Source organism: Populus nigra, chromosome 6 (assembly GCF_951802175.1).
Source record: "Populus nigra chromosome 6, ddPopNigr1.1, whole genome shotgun sequence".
In the NCBI taxonomy this organism is placed as follows: Eukaryota; Viridiplantae; Streptophyta; class Magnoliopsida; order Malpighiales; family Salicaceae; genus Populus; species Populus nigra.
The window spans coordinates 19,615,693-19,632,145 of NC_084857.1; the positions used below are offsets into that span (position 1 = coordinate 19,615,693).

General features: G+C 34.3%; 1 protein-coding gene across 2 annotated transcripts; it reads right to left on the bottom strand.

Annotated features, from left to right (window-relative positions):
* Positions 1–7,268: 7,268 nt before the first annotated feature.
* On the bottom strand, positions 7,269–15,452 carry LOC133696187 (ISWI chromatin-remodeling complex ATPase CHR11). 2 transcript variants are annotated; one of them, XM_062118294.1, is made up of 26 exons: positions 15,131–15,452; positions 14,413–14,535; positions 14,210–14,316; positions 13,367–13,473; positions 12,781–12,878; positions 12,467–12,646; positions 12,123–12,344; positions 11,770–11,904; positions 11,356–11,638; positions 11,185–11,258; positions 10,811–11,031; positions 10,632–10,719; positions 10,456–10,549; positions 10,177–10,365; positions 10,031–10,062; positions 9,819–9,895; positions 9,625–9,714; positions 9,465–9,534; positions 9,305–9,359; positions 9,158–9,216; positions 8,920–9,085; positions 8,299–8,477; positions 7,974–8,189; positions 7,688–7,786; positions 7,511–7,585; positions 7,269–7,403 (listed from the first exon to the last, which is right to left on the bottom strand). In XM_062118294.1, exons 1-25 carry the CDS (start codon positions 15,323–15,325, stop codon positions 7,568–7,570), a joined length of 3,177 nt encoding a protein of 1,058 aa, XP_061974278.1. In that variant the 5' UTR covers positions 15,326–15,452; the 3' UTR covers positions 7,269–7,403; positions 7,511–7,567. The 2 variants fall into 2 exon arrangements, with proteins under 2 accessions (XP_061974278.1, XP_061974276.1); XM_062118292.1 differs by having other exon boundaries at positions 7,688–7,789.
* Positions 15,453–16,453: the final 1,001 nt, after the last annotated feature.

A 16,453-nucleotide genomic window follows, 5' to 3' on the forward strand; every position in this document is an offset into this window, starting at 1 on the left:
TATTGTTCTCCATGTATAATCTTATCACTCTGTAACGAACACCTTGCTTCTCCTGTCTCTCTCTCTCTCTGCTTCTACTTGCTTGTTGGGTCATGTTGTAGGATGTTTCAGGCTCGAGAATGATTTGCAAGTGTTAATTTCCAAGCCAATCTTTCCAATGAGTCACTAATGCTTACTATTGTTGGATTGTTTGAATTGTCATCTCTGTAGCCTCGTATGGGGATGGATTGTTTATTCTAACACTCGTTTTCAGTAGAAGACCGTGCTTAAATATCAACACTTGTGACCTAGTCTCCATTACAATGCTGCTTCTGCCAGGGCGTAAATAATTTCTTACACGTTTTTTCCTGGAGAAAGAGCTATCAGATAGTCGTCTGTGTAGGACGAAGCCGTAGTCAAAAGTAAATTTTCAGACCACATTTTTATTGGGCAGTTGGAGTCCGCGAAGTCCTGCCCATTGAAGTAGTTCTGTGTAATGAAACCTGTCTTTTCTGTTAGAGATGACACTGCTTTTAAAACCTTTTCAATTAGAGATTACAATGGATATCTACAAGGTTTCTACTGTAATAATACTTTATTTATCTAACATGTAAGAAATTTAGATATAGTTATCTTTTTTATGTGAACAGTATAAATCTAAAAATCTAAAAACTCAATTAAATTAATTTTTTAAAAAAAATTAAATTAAAGCCTTGTGATTGAATTTAACTCAGAGATAACTTGTAGGAGACACTAAGATTATAAAAACTAAACCCTCACTCAACATTTACGAAGAAACTCGAACAAGCATAGACACCATAAAGTTTAGTTTATTATTCGATGAGTCAGAGTAATTTAATGAAGAATCAAAACAAGAGAATCTGCACATCATACATACGATATGCGGCAATAATGTATTCTAACTTAAAAAATATTGTCTTATAAAATAACATTTATACTTCAAATAAAGTAAAACAATAATTGACATAATGGCTAACATCAACCTAAATTAAAATAAAATTTAAAGTATCTCAAATAAGGTCCAAAACATATGAGGTCCAAAATTTAAAATATATATACATATATAATTATTCTTTTAAATATGTAAGTTTTATAGTAATATAGATTAATTATAGGTAAAATAGATTTTTTATATTTTATTATGTCTTGTCCAACAAAATTTTAGACCTTGGTTTATGTTTTTCTCTTGGTAAAAATATGAGATGACTTTATTTTCATGATTTGTTGGTCAAAGAACTCGAGTTTTGATCAAAGAGTTTTAGATAAAATAAAATTTTTGAAGCATTTATTTTACTTGTATGAATCATAAAGCATAACCATAATCTTTTAAATATTTTATTTTGCACGGGAGAGCATTATTTACCAACCATGATTAATTGCTTTTGATTAGATTGGACTTTATTAGACATATTATGTGGGCTTTAACTCTTAGTTAGGAAAGAAAATGGTATTTATAAACTTAAAAGATGTTTAAGGGTTCTCATGACTTAGGATCATTAGTGCTCATTCCTAAGTCTTCCTTGTTTTTTTATTCATCGTGGTTGATGGCCTCCCAAACATGATAATAAGTTAAAATTATTTAATTTAATTAGTCTTATTTTGAACATGACTATGATTTAAAATTGGGTCAACATATTAAAAACCTAATAAGTCACATATGTTAAGAATCATTTGGAAATATTTAAAATAGGATAATTAATTAAGTTGAGATTTAATTGTAGATAAATTTTAAAAATTAAGGACTGTAATGTAATTAATATAGATGATTATAGTTCCAAACCTAGAAAAATCAAGTAGTAACTTGATTGCATAAAATTCTAAAGTTATCATGAAATCATATACGTGATATTTTTCAGGGGACATGGTGTTATTTTGTCATTAATAAAGTTATCAAATTTTATATACTAATAGAGGTTGAATAGTTGAATAACTTATGGTTTGTGACAATCAATTGTAAAGAGTTCATCTAACCTTTGAAAAAAGAAATATTCTTCAGATAATTTTTGTATAAATCATAAATAATTTTAAATTATTTAACGAGATCTTCAAAGCTTCTAAAAAATTTTAAAATTACTACTATCAATGTATTTATATGTTTCATAAAACCCATAAATATCTTAGGACACAAGTATAGCATTAAAAACCTCATGTAACTTGCAATTTGAATTGAGGAAGCTGTGAATAGATAAGAAAGACTTTCACTAATCATTTAATTAACAAACTATTTCGACTGGTTTTAACTCTTTCCACGTCAACTACAACAATCAAGATATCTTTTTCTGCCATGAAAATTGTTAAAAACAAGTTTAGAAATAAGATGGAAGATGGATACCCTCTTGATGAAGAAAGTATTTTCATTTAAAAAAATTGTATGAACTTTTGATATTGACTTGATTACTAACAAGTTCGATGATATGAAAGAATGTATATGTTTCAAAACCTGAACTAACCCTATCAGAACCAAAACTCATTTCAAAAGCTCTTTGATTTTTCTTTTATCAAACAATATTGTTTTGATATTGTTTTTAAAATATTAGATTAATCTAAGTTGATCCCCTGACTCAAAATTCCAGTCTTGTCCCAAATCAACTATTGGATCGAGTTTTAAAATTGTTATAAAAATTTCTATTATCCTTACATGCTTTATTTGAATAATTTTAGAATTAAAAGTTTTTTTAATGATATTTTATGAATAAAAAATAAAAAATATTGTATTTGGAGACAAGTTTTTTTTTATACCTCCTGTTTTGAAAGTATAAAAATTCTCTTTAAAATTATCTTAGAAATAAATTTATTTTTATATATGTTAATGTATTTTTAACAAAAAATACATTTACATCTCTATTATTTCTTCTGTTTTCTATATCTTGAAATAGTAAGAAACACTACCGTGGAACCTTGAAGGGTAGCTCAACTGGTCAGACCTTGAGTTTGTTTTTCATGGAATTAATCGAGATACACGCAAGCTAATCCAGATACCTAATAAACTTTACTATCGAGCCAAAAGGGCCAAAAAGCCTTTGCTTGACATAAAATAGTTAGGGGTGTATATATAAAATAAAAAAAGTAGGTTTAAAGTTTTAATTATGTTAACAAATGATTATACATATATTTTTTTTTTGCAACGCATGCAAATGGATATTGTAACTTTGTTGATGTCCACCTTACTATTTTTTCCGATTTCTCTTAGAAATTATATGCGCAAAACAAATGTAACTAGGCTTTTAACTTCATATACATGTCGCACCCTTGCGATGAACGCGATGTTGCGGCGACCCTTCCCGGGAGCGGGGATTGATTTCGGGGTTTTTGTTTTGTAAATAAGGGAGTCGTCACCTAATATTATGGTCACTAGAAACTCTAATTGGTCTTTTAGAGATTCTAAGACAAGGGACTGGTTGCGTAAAGGGAAGGTATTAGCACCCCTACTACGCCCTACCTAAGGTAAGTTGCTTAGTGTTTGGTTTGCCTTATAATTGTTAAGGTGTTGGTGTTCTCTTAATTAGTTTTTCTAGGATAGGTTTGCTATGATGAATGGATTTGAGTTCAAAGTCTAAAAGCAAGAACCCTTGGCCGATATGGATCATACATTTAGATATGTCTATAAAGTGTCAAGGAGAACTAATGCAGATCTCTTAAAATCTGTGTTTGCTAGGATACGCATCGCTTGCACCTCTTTTTTTAAAAAAATAAAATAAAGAGCAGACAACGTGTCATTTGCCTTCTAATGTAAAAACATTATTAGGCCCAACACGAGGCTAAGCCTTTTTTTTATTTACAAATCCAGCGCCGTAGTGTTTTTATATAAAAAATAAATAGAATTTTTTTTACAAAATAAATTGCCCCACGTACTTGGTTTGATATGATTTAGACAATGATTTTTTATGTTGAACATTCAATTATGTGTTTGAGCTTGGATGGGAAGCTATTTGACCAACATTATTTATTGCCTTGGTTTTCTAGTTGAAATGCAATTAGCCATAAAGGGTTTCTTGCTTTGAATCCATTTGACCATGAGAGGGTTTTAGCATAGAGTAGGCTTGGTTAGCCTTGGGTTGTGTATGATGAGGGGTTCAATCCAAAACCATTAATCTTGCATTTAGTAAGATTTAAGCAGCCTATATATGGTCTGATTTGAGCAACAAAATAAACTTGTTAGGAGCTTGTATCAGGTCTGATTTGAGTTATGTTAATGTGTATGAGTTTGGGTTAAATGGAATCCAAAGTTGGATTGGATTAATTAAGATGTTGAGATCATTTTTCTACAAGGATTTATCAAATATCCTAGTTAAACTAGGATGCATGGATAACACCTACTTAGTTGTTTGTAAGAGGAAGTTTTCTAATATTCAAGGGAGATACAAAGAATCGACAAGGGCTGACTTGAAGAAGAAATATTGTTTTTCCATGTTGGGCAAGAAATCCATGCCTAACATGGAATCAGAGAGTCAACAACATATGAGAATTATTTTCCATCATGTTTTGGCCTTTAAAAGCAAGGAATCATTCCTTAACATGGATTAGAAGGGGCAACTAGAATTGGAGAACTTTTCTTATTATTTTTTTCCTTTCTCTTGTTGGATTTCCTTATTAAAAAAAAAGATTATGGGACTATTTCAATGAGATATTTCAGCTGTTTTTCTTTTTATTTTTTAGATCATACTTTCAGCTAAACAAGGAAAGAAACTTTAGTATTCTAGATAACATCTTTCAAGTAAGGAAAGATGATTAATAGATGACACAAAGGGACACCTTTTCTTTTACAAGTTTCAGATCAACTACAAAGGATCCAATATAAGGGGATATGATTTTCGGGTTTTTGCTCTAACTTGTATTAATCTGAATATTTATTAAGGTTTATTTATTATTTTAATTTATATTTAGGATAATTATATTTTAGTTTCAGAGAATTTATTTTTGTTGGGTTTGTTTTGACCAAAAAATCAATATTTAGGCTTGTTTTAGGCATTAAACTTGTGCTTAGTTGAGTTTTAGTTAAGCCTTATTGATTTGTAACCTAATATGAGACCATTAGGGTTATTATTCTTAGACTACATCATGTCTTGTTTTGATGCAAATTTAGGCAGCCTTTTGATATTAATACAATTTAGTTTTTCTTAAACAAACTTCTTCTTTACTAGTACAAAGAGTAAATCAGACTTATCATGGTATAATTGACATTGTAACATCATTTATAATCATTTAATACCTCTAGTTCTTAGTTACAGGTTAATCTTGAGTCAAGGTTTAACCAAACCTGATTATTTGAGTTTCTTAAGGAAGTTATCATATTTGTTGTAGGTTACGTGGCCACAAGGTTCTTGTTAGTTGATATCAAAACTAAGCTATGAAATCATGTTATATCTTTCTTATTGTTGTTATCTATTTGTTTCCATGACAATTGTTTTTCTTTTTCTTTATTCTTTGTTTCGGTCAGAATTGCATAAGTTAGTTTTGATTAGTTTTCTTTTCCTTATCATGTTTATCCTTATTTATATGTGTTAATTGTGTTTATTCTTAAAGTCAAAAAAAGTTACACACCATAAAATGTTATTTTGGGTCTAAAATGATCTATTATGTTCATCAACTGAAAGGTCTTGTAATTTCAGGTTAGTACCATTAAAAATCAATCTATTTAGTTATTTTGGGTTGGTTACTACGTCAAAAACATTTTTATTTGCTTTCTGTCAAATCTAATCCAGAAGGTTAGATTGCAATTTGGGTCTAAAACAATATTTTTCTTATCATAAACTCTATGTTGGTCGTGTCTTTGTCCATTCTTGATATTATTTTTGCAAATGCCATCAATACAAACTTTTTTTATATTAAAACCACTTACAATTAAAAGCTTTGAATGAAACATGAAAGAAGTGTAAACATATGAGAGAATTGGTGAGAAAATATAATTTTTTTACCATTAATGAATTTTGTAAATTTGTGATGGCGAAAGAAAATGGTGAAACACTACCAACTACGTAGACAAATAACCTCAAACTTTAAATTCAAAGACTAATGCAAATGCTACATGGGTTTAAAATGGTGATGAATAGGGTGGGAAGACAGTAATAATAATGATGAATGGAGAAATGAGACTAATCGAAGAGGTAACTTGAATGAGATGTAAGCAATGATTTTAATGATAAAGTGAGGATAATGACTTTAAGGACGAGGTCACAAGATATATGAAAAGGTTTTTGACAGCTTATAAACCAAGGAGATAGTGAATTTAGGTATAAAAGCCAATTCCAAAACTATAGATGGTGATTTGAACTTTATTAAATTAATCTAGATTTAATTTTTTATTGTCATAATTATTCAAAATGAAAGTTTAAAGTTTTTTTTCTCCTATTAGTTATTTTATTGTGTAAAAAAAAAGTTTTATTATCCCCACAGCGGAGGCCAACATTTTCAGCTGAAAAAGGCCAAATTATAATTTCATTGTTTCTAAAGTTTTAAAAAAAGAAAAATGCTACAGTAAACGTGGCATTGTTAATGTTAATTAAGACGGCCCTTGACGAATTCCCAGAATCTCTATTGTTGCTAAAGCATCAACAAATTGATGCTGGCGCCGTACAACAAATTTCCTGGCAGTTTCACACGCGTTCAAACTCAGAGCACCAAGAAACCAGTTCCGTGCCTCTGGAATTACAAGTATTCAATCACAATGATTTCACGTCCTCCTTTGGAATTGTAAAGGTGTTCTCTTCTTCACTGAAAACCGACTTACGGGTTCTGGAGTGGATTATCTCAGACATAAAGAAAAGAGTTGCATAATCTTGCCCAAGTGTTACTGACAAAAGGAGAAGAAGCGGTTTATAGATGTGGACATGGTGGTTTATGGGATTGGATTTCCTTGAGCGAAACTTCGCCTCAACCGTTCTGGAGAGCATTCTGATGCTTGTGATGTTTTCCTTCAACCCGGGCACAACAGACAACCAAACCAGACCCTTCAAGAAAAGTTCGAACTTGAAGCAAAAAATAATTTGCAAAAGTCGCCAGTTTGAAACTACAGTACCTCCAGAAAAATGGGGCGCCTCCCTACATTTAAATTTACTACCCGTTGCTAAAAAAACATATGATGAAAACAGATTTTACTTCCTGCTAAAGGTTTAGGATCCCTGGACGTATGGCCACTTCTGTGCTGGTAAAAGCTGGATAATTATGTATTCAGGCGGACGACTATTGTTCTGTCAACTTCTGCTGAAAACAGGGGGGGGGGGGGGGGGGGGGGGGGGGGGCGCACTGTAATTTTTGCAAGGTTGTACAGATTAGCACATGAACCTTTTGCAGCTTCAAAATTCAGATCAGCACATCAAACATATGAGAGCAGATCCATCTTTCGTCAGGGAAATCTTAAACCGTTCGCCCAATAAATTTTCATTAGAGAGCCTCCTAACATCCAACTGCAATAGATAAAAATATTGCAACAGTTGAGATCTAATAGTTTGTTATTGGCCTTCTCCACAAGAAAAGACCATGGGCTGTGATTAACAAATGGAGGGGTACTCACCATGATGATACTAGTATAAGTTTGTACCCCCTAAAAAAATCCTATAATACACTTAAATCACTTCTTCCTTTTTCCCTGCAAAACAAAATCAGCTACAATTTTATCCACACAGCACCTCTCAAAAGAAAAAAGAAATTATAAAAAGAAAAAAAGAATTGACGGTGGATTGAAACTTGCCATGTTTGTGTAATCATCCATTGATAACTGTTTCCGCTTCTTTAGGGAAGGAGGGCTGTCGGTCTGTCTTCCCATGGAACGCTTGGACGGGGTCATGCTCTGCTGTATATGATGATCATAAAGAGTTTTGGCGTGAATGATTAAAGATGACCCAAACACATAAATCATGCAAACCCAACATGAAGTGTAAGAAAAAGGACAATAAATGATATAAATGATAACCCCGGCATGCAAATGCATGTGATTTTGGTGGGTAAGGTTGGATAGTGAGGATCATAAATAGAACCTTGGCAAGCTTCTTTTCTTTACGAGCCTGTCTCTCCCTCTCATCGTATTCTTGGTTTTCCTTCTCCACCAACCGAATTAAGGTATCACATCTCCTTGCAAGTTCTTGAGTTGTACGAGACTTTACAAACCAATCAAAACGAAACAAAGCCGATGTACGGAATGCCGCTTTCAGCTCATCCCAGTTCCCATATCCAAGCTTGTGAACCATGCATATCTATGTGTTGCAAAAAGGTCATTTAACATCACTAGATGTTTAAAATTCAAGGAAATAAACAAGCAGTTTGTATGATATTACTACAAATAAAGAAAAGAGAATACTGCACCATGAAACGATCACATTCTTCATTGTACAACTTCCCTTTGTTCTGACCATACTGGATCTTCAATTCAAGCCAAGGATTCTTGTAGCGATCCAGCTTCTTCCCTATTGCTTTCATGATCTCATCTTTACGAGAAATTCTGGCCTCCCCTCTTTCAATGTTCTTAATGATCCTATCATAATCTATACATATGCCACAATAAAAAAGAAAATGAAAGATAGTTTAATCCTTTTCAAGGTCTAATAAACTAACAAAATTCAAGTTACCCAACAAAAGAAACCCAACCAAAACCAGACCCATCTACAACCAGTAACAATCAAACATAGTTTTAACAGCTGTTTCACACAAAGGCGACCAGGATAAAACAACCAGTACATGCAGACAAAAAATGTGAAACATACAAATAATAGGTTATTGCAACCAAATGAGCAATTTCCAGTTGTTTTGTTTTGCATACAAGCATGGTGGTGCCAGTTCCGTTACCAGAGGACCCTTGCACCCAATAATGTCATATGACCCCACTTTAACAGGCATGATGTTCAATCCAGGAGAACTTTATCAACAGCCACTAATAAACAACATCCGAGGAAAAATAAGAACAGTGAACAATCTGGCATCACTTACCGTTTAACTCTTTGTATCGCTCTTTGAAAACTTTAGCATATCTTTCAACTTCCTCCTCTGTTTTCCCTTCCATTTCAGTCGCAATACTTCTTATGTCATTCCGACCATATTTCTCGCAAGCCCTAATAAAGGTATTGAAGTCTCTTCTACTCCACGAGGAAAATCCCTGAAATTATACAAATGAATTGTAAGTAAAGAGACCCATAATTATTCAATCAACACTTGAAATTGCATTCACCTCTTCCAAAAGCCGTTCTTTTTCTTCCAGTTCCTCGGCAGTCAACGGATCTCCAGTCTCTATATATCCAATAATCAATCAATGATTAGTAAAATGACATGAAAAAACAAAATGAGGACAAAACTGGGAGCAACTGAGATAAAGTACCTTCAGGTTCATCCACCTCAATTGTATCTTTCAGTTGATTCTTTTGATGTGCTTGCTGAAATTGTGATAAGCAACCCAATAAGTAAGATGCACAAGTACCTCTGAAAGAACAACTAGATAAGGCAGAATTAAAACTTGTGAGATCAATGGCATCACCCACCATGAGGAAGCGCACTTCTTTTTCATACAGCTCACTAAGCCTTTGTGTGTTGAAAAACTGGAAATCATGCCTGAAAACAGCAGACAAGAACATTCAAACACAGGATCTCAAAATCCATATCCATTCCGAAGCAAAAGCAGCAAGTTTGAGAAGCACTTACAATTGAGGCATGCGAGGAATTCGAGGTTCTTTTGGTTTTGCTGGACCACCCTGGCGCATTGTTTGCTTGAAGTATTCGGATTCTGAGTAACTGATCAAAGAAAAGATTGCAAAGAAGAAAAATGTGTCATATAATGCTGAACCAATATGCTTCAATCTCAAAAGATAAAGGAAGAAAGTAAAGGGGAGCATTACTTGCGCTTCCGCTCCCTCTTTGGAGGTTCAATCCAGTTCTCACTAACAATTTTCTTGAAGTCAAACTTGTTCTCATCCTTCATCAATAAGAATCAAAATAGAGGCACTGAGAACATAAGGTAATGAAAGCAAGCCTCAAAGTACTACTAAAAAAATGGAGATCAAACAGAATATCCTCCATTGCCTAAGAAGAATGGAAGGATTGCACCTACCTTATCGTCATCAAAATCATATAATTCAGCGGCTGCCAGAAATCAGAAAAAATATCAGCACTATTACATGTACACTAGCATTCAAATCACCAAGCAAATAAATACACGAACAGTCAAAATCTCAATCTGTCTGTGGATTCACATACTGTCATCCATTTTAAACTTGATTGCATCTTCTGTAAACTTCTTCATCTTGGCATCAAGCTCAGCTGTTGCCTCTTCTCCCTTAGCAATGATTCTGTCAATGTCCTCATCTGTAATGGTACTATCCTTAGAGCTGAAAACCATTTCAGCCCCAAACCTCACCATTTGAAGCAGCTCATCTTTATTAACAGCTGCATGAAAGAAAAAGGCATAAAAATGTCACGCATGCAAAATTTTAGCCACCAATACTGTTTAGTGCTCAAAATGAAAATGCAACTTACTTTTCTGCTCCGCCAATCTTCCTTGTTGGATAACCAAGGCATCAAGTGCAAGCTTCTTATAAGCCCTCTCAATCACTTTTTCCTCAATTGTATACTGTTTCACAATCAACCATAATGAGAATTAAAATTAGCATAACTTAGCTTCTACCTGAGCACATCAAAGATCAATTGCGAACCTCCGTGCAAAAACGGAACACTTGGACTTCTTTCTTTTGACCAATCCTATGAGCACGGTCCTGAGCTTGTAAATCAACTTGTGGGTTCCTACAATAAGAGCCGCATCAACAACCTCAACAAGAAACAAAAAAAAAAAGGCAGCAGCAGCACAATGTGAAAGATTGAAAAAGAGCCTCACCAATCACTGTCATAAAGAATGACAACATCTGCAGTGGCAAGATTAATACCCAGTCCCCCAGCTCTTGTTGACAACAAGAAGCAAAATTTCTCACTTCCTGGCTTGTTAAAGGCATCGATGGACGCGTCACGATCTTCTCCACCGGTATTTCCATCAATCCGACAATACAGATACCCACGAAACATCAAATAGTCTTCAAGAATGTCAAGCAACCTTGTCATCTGCATTAAAGGCAGAACCAACCACGAGATCAGTAATAAGGTAATTGAACTATAACATAAAAGCCTAGAGACTGCAGAGGGGTATTTCAAATGTTAGTGTACAAAGATTCATAATCTTAGCTATCCAGCCAACAGTAGCTATGAACAACTTACCTGTGAAAAAATTAAGACCCTGGAATCCCTCTCTTTGAGCTTAGGAAGCAACTTATCCAACAGAACCATCTTACCTGGAAAAGGAAGAAAACATAAAGACCAATTTCTGCTACAAACTTATGAGCACAAAAACATCAATAAACTCCATATCCGCCAGAAGGTGAAGCTTACCAGCATTGGTAACAAGATGGTCTCCTGTAGAGTATGGTGGACCAGGTTCAGCACCCTGGAAAAGATATGGATGGTTACAGCATTTTCGGAGCTGCATTGCTATGTTCAAAAGACGCTTACGTTCTCCACCAGCATTTACAACTTCAAGATCTTTCTGCAACAAAGCCTTGTAGTACTGTTTCTGCATCTGGGACATACCAACCTTCAGTATGGTTTCCTTTTTGGGAGGCAAACCTTTCTCAACATCTGATTTCAATCTTCGGAGAAGAAATGGCCGAAGGACCTTGGAAATGCAAAATCCATGGAGATAACATATCAGATGGCTACTAATTGTGGCAAAATAAATAGAATCCAAATATTTTTCCAAGACATTTGATTTCCTTCAAGGCTCAACAAAAGAAGGTAATTCCTTACCTTGTGCAGTTGTTGAACAACTTCCTGCTGGTCATTTTCACCAGAAATTTGAAACCATTCATCAAAAGTTTCAGCTGAGCTAAAAATCTCTGGCAGGAGAAAGTTGAGAAGAGCCCAGAGTTCGTGAAGATTGTTCTGCACATAAAAAATATAAGATAACACTATATTTATGTAAGAGAAACTATACAGAATGTTTTGATGTAATTGCAATCAGAAGATAGCACAAAAAAACAGTAAATTTCTGTGCAGCCTCATGACCGCTCAACATTTTGTCAATCTCAATGAAGTAAACCAAATCTACAGTATGGTCCAACTTGGCAACTTTCAATGTCCTTACAGATCCAAACAAATACCTGAAGTGGAGTTCCAGTAATGAGGAGGCGGTAGTTAGTGTTATAAAGCCTCATTGTTTTTGAAAGGAGAGAATTTTCATTCTTAATCCGATGAGCTTCATCAATGATAATATACCGCCAACTGAAGCGACGCAAGGTGGACTTCTCTTTGATGGCCATTTCAAAGCTTGTAACACAAACATCAAATTTCCCAGCAGCCAGCAACTCTTCACGTATATGTTTCTGGCAAAAACACCAAAAAAAGACCATATGCAGTATTATCAACTAATGCATGCATAGAAATTAAAAAAAAAACATGCAGCAAAAACTATTACTAAACTATACTTAAAGCTAAAGCAACTTACTCTTTCATCAGGATTGCCAAGAAACTTGACGGCACGTAAAACTGGACAAAAACGACGAATTTCATTCATCCAGTTACCAAGTGTAGATTTTGGAGCCACTACCATATGAGGACCAGTGATTCCTCTGAATTCATGCAAGTAGCCCATTAAAGAGATTGTTTGTAAGGTTTTTCCAAGACCCTGGATTGAAAAATGAAGATGATATTAATAGCACAAAAAACTACAATACAGAATTACTTGAGACTCTAGAAAACAAAACCAAAAGCACTTTTAAATTAGGATAACGCCAAGACCATGTCTTATTTAGTGCATACCATTTCATCTGCAAGAATTCCGTTTATACCATTCTCATACAGTCTTATAAGCCAGTTCAATCCAGCAAGTTGGTAATCCCTCATCTTTCCTTGAATACCTGCAGAAAAGAATAAAAATAAATCTTAAGCCACCAAGATCAAGCTACCCCAAAACAATCACATCAATGAAAATACTTTGGTGTTATGAGAATATGTAATTAGCCAGACACCCATCAACAATGATGCATGCTATTCTTCAGCTAACATTAATTTTGTTACATATAAGTTAAGGATGGACAGTCAGGTTAAAAATCTTTTCACCATTAGTGTGGATCATCTCATTTGCTTAGCAAATGATGGAATAAGAAAGAAATAGCAATGAGCCAGCTAACAAAAGATGGAATATTAGTGAATCCATAACTCAAATGCAGTGATACATGATATAACAAATGTGTATGAATGCAAACAGCCTGGGGAATGTATTTGGACCCAAATCAATAGCATACAAAATTACAAAATACTTAATCTAACAGTCAGTTAGAGAGATGCAAGTGTGTGTATGCATGCATGCTTGCATAAAAAAAAATACATGTACAAGGTCCCTTACATGATGGCTGTGTCACCAGCCGTGTGTTTCCTGATATACCATCTTCTTCCTCCTTCAAGCATTCTTCATCTTCCTCCTCCTCGGTTACTTTTGAGGCATGCCGACCCCTAGATTAAATTATGAAACCAAAGTATATCACAGTTAGAAGCATTGAGGCATGACCAGCATTCATAACCTTGCCAACAACCATGCATGGTGAATTCAGAGCATAAAAGCGGTTCAGTCCACTCTAAGCAAATCAAGGTTCCTGCAAGAGTTGCATGAAAAAGTAGAGTAGGCTTGAAATGCACGTCTAACCAATCTTTGCCCAGCTTGATAAGTCCAATTATTAAACTCATGATCTCAGTAAACTGTCATGATAAATTAATGAAAATCACGGTCTGCTACATATTGATGCATGCCCTTCTCTCCACATCCCAGCTTTTTATTTGCTAATGAAGGCAAGAATATGCGCATCAGCCCATCAACACCATTCCAGTACTACTTGGACTGACATCCAAAACCTAGCCTTCTATGATTTTCACAAAGTCCTTTTTGCAATAAAATCTCTGAAATAAATCATGAATCTTATGAAAACACAGTTAAATGACTAATGCATCGTCGATACTTATACTCAAATAGGGAAAAGTTTCCAGCAAGCAATTAACAACACACTAGTTTGTTAGATGAATTTCCAACAAGTATAGCATCAAAAAAAGTACTGAATCATACAACTACAGTATATAAGTTTCACAAAGTATGTGTTCAGATAGCCCAAAATCTCAATGATTAGCTCTTGCTCTTCCTGTCAAAAAACAAAATGAATTCTTTTGAGAAGGGATCTTCTACAAACAACAGGTATACCTTCCCTTAGCCTTCTTCTGGGATGATGATTGATCATGTTTAGCAAAATGAGCAAACAACTCAGTTTGCTGCAGCAAATACTGCAAGCGCCCCTTCCCCTTGTTATTCTGCAATTAAGCTAACTTAAGTAAACTTATCCAACATTTTTTTCCATATACTACATGCAACAGATATACATTGAGTAGTCTTGTAAACAAACATACCATATCAGCATCTATAGCAGCATTTTGTTGATCCAGTATCTCCTGAATCTTGTGTTTCTTCAATTTCTGCATTTCTTTGAGTCTCTCCCTTTCACGCTTGCTAATTTCATTGTTGGTTACTTCCTGCGTTCAAAAAAATCAAAAAAAAAACCATCATCAAACTCATTTCAAAAGTACAAGCCATGATATAATATATACCAAAACACCCCGAGATGAATTGCAAAAGCAAACCAATACAGTTAACCACAACTTCAGAATAATCAATAACCAAAGAGCCATCATTGAATCTAGGAATCTCTCCCAAAAAAGGCCTGGGAAAAACAATGCATGTGAATCTAAGTAATTTAATTAACAAATACCAACTCTCCTAATTCACTTGATTTCCTTCAGTTTTTCCCGCAACCCATTAACACAGTGTTATCACAACATAAACACAAAATCACCTATTCGCGTCATCGCATTACATGACTCATTTCTCAGCACCTCCACCTTTTCGAGCCTAATTTAACTAATTTTGCAAGTCTCATTCGCTATAAAAAAACACCAAAACACCTAACAGAAAAACAAGCCATCTATATGTACTCTACAAGATTCCCAGTAACATATAAATGTTAAACCTAGCCCTGCCCCACAAAATCCTTGAAACACCAAAACCCTAACTAGATCCAAACATATAACAAACTTTCAACCATTTCCAGTGGCAAGACCGTAAAACTACCTCGTCAGCCTCGTCTCCTTCGCCGTCGTCTCCTTCAGCATATCCGGCAGCCTCATCTTCATCGGAGTCAGCTGAGCGAGCCACCGCTTCGATCTCCTCCTCATCTTCCTCTTCGCTGACCTGCTCGTTAATTGGCTCTTCCTCCGAAGACATCGCCTCATCAGATGATGTTTGCTGCTTCGAAGGTTTCGCCATGAGAAATTTGCTCTTCTCTTTCTCGCAGATCGAGGGTTACCAGCTTTTCTTTTCTTTTTTTCTAGAGAGAGACTGTGTTTGGATTTTTCGAAGCGACTTTCAAAGGCAGTAGAATGAGAGGGCTAAGGGCAGGTTTGGAAGTTTAGGGATATGTATATATATATATATATACACACGCACGCACGTACGCATGCTAATTTATCTAGGTTTTTTCATTATTTTATTTATTTGCGCTTTTGAGGTTCGTGTTTTGGGGTGAAGTGGAATTTCCCGCCTTTTATTCCCGCCCCATGTGGAAGCTGGTTAGCCCTGGGTCAATGGTTAGGTTTGTCGACTCGAACCTTTGGGTATGGATTTTGTGTGTTAGCAGTAGGTTCACCTGCAGGGAAACTTGGGGTAAGGATATGTTCATGGACATGGTAAGGATGGCCCGTGCATGATAAATGACTAAATGTGATATTTAAACTCTCTAATGTTTTAAATTGATTTAGGTGATAATTGTGATTCAATTGTATTTTAAAAGAATTTTGAATTTTTTCAGTTTTTAATTAATTTATTTTTATGTTTTTTTATCTTTTTGATATGATTGTGTCAAAAATAAAATTTTAAAAAAAATAAAATTTAATGTATTTTCAAGCAAAAAAACATTTTAAAAAATAGTATTTACCACATTTTCAAACAGAAACTTGATATATTAAGTTAAACAGGTATGCATTTATGTGAAGTTCAATTTAAAATAATTTTTTAAAAAAATAAAAATAAATTGAGAAAGTTCAAACAATTTAAATTACAAATTCTTCAAAAATCTTATTTAAAAGTGTGAGAGCACTTTATCAAGTAACATCCAAAACTTTAACACTTTTAAAGTGAGAAATTTTCTCTTACTTGATTTTTTTTTTCTTTCCTGACCGAGAGCGAGCTCCCTTTTCCTTTGAAAATCAAGTTCTTCTTTTTTTTTCTTTCATCCGGCACACTCGCGCGCGCGCATAAACACTTAACTTTTTTTAAAAAGTACCCCCTGCACTTTGAAAATACCTTCTACGTTACTCAATAGTAACTTTTGTGATTTTTGGATAAACTTCTTCTAATTCTAACGCTTGTTTATACCAAATTTTACCCTAGTCGTTT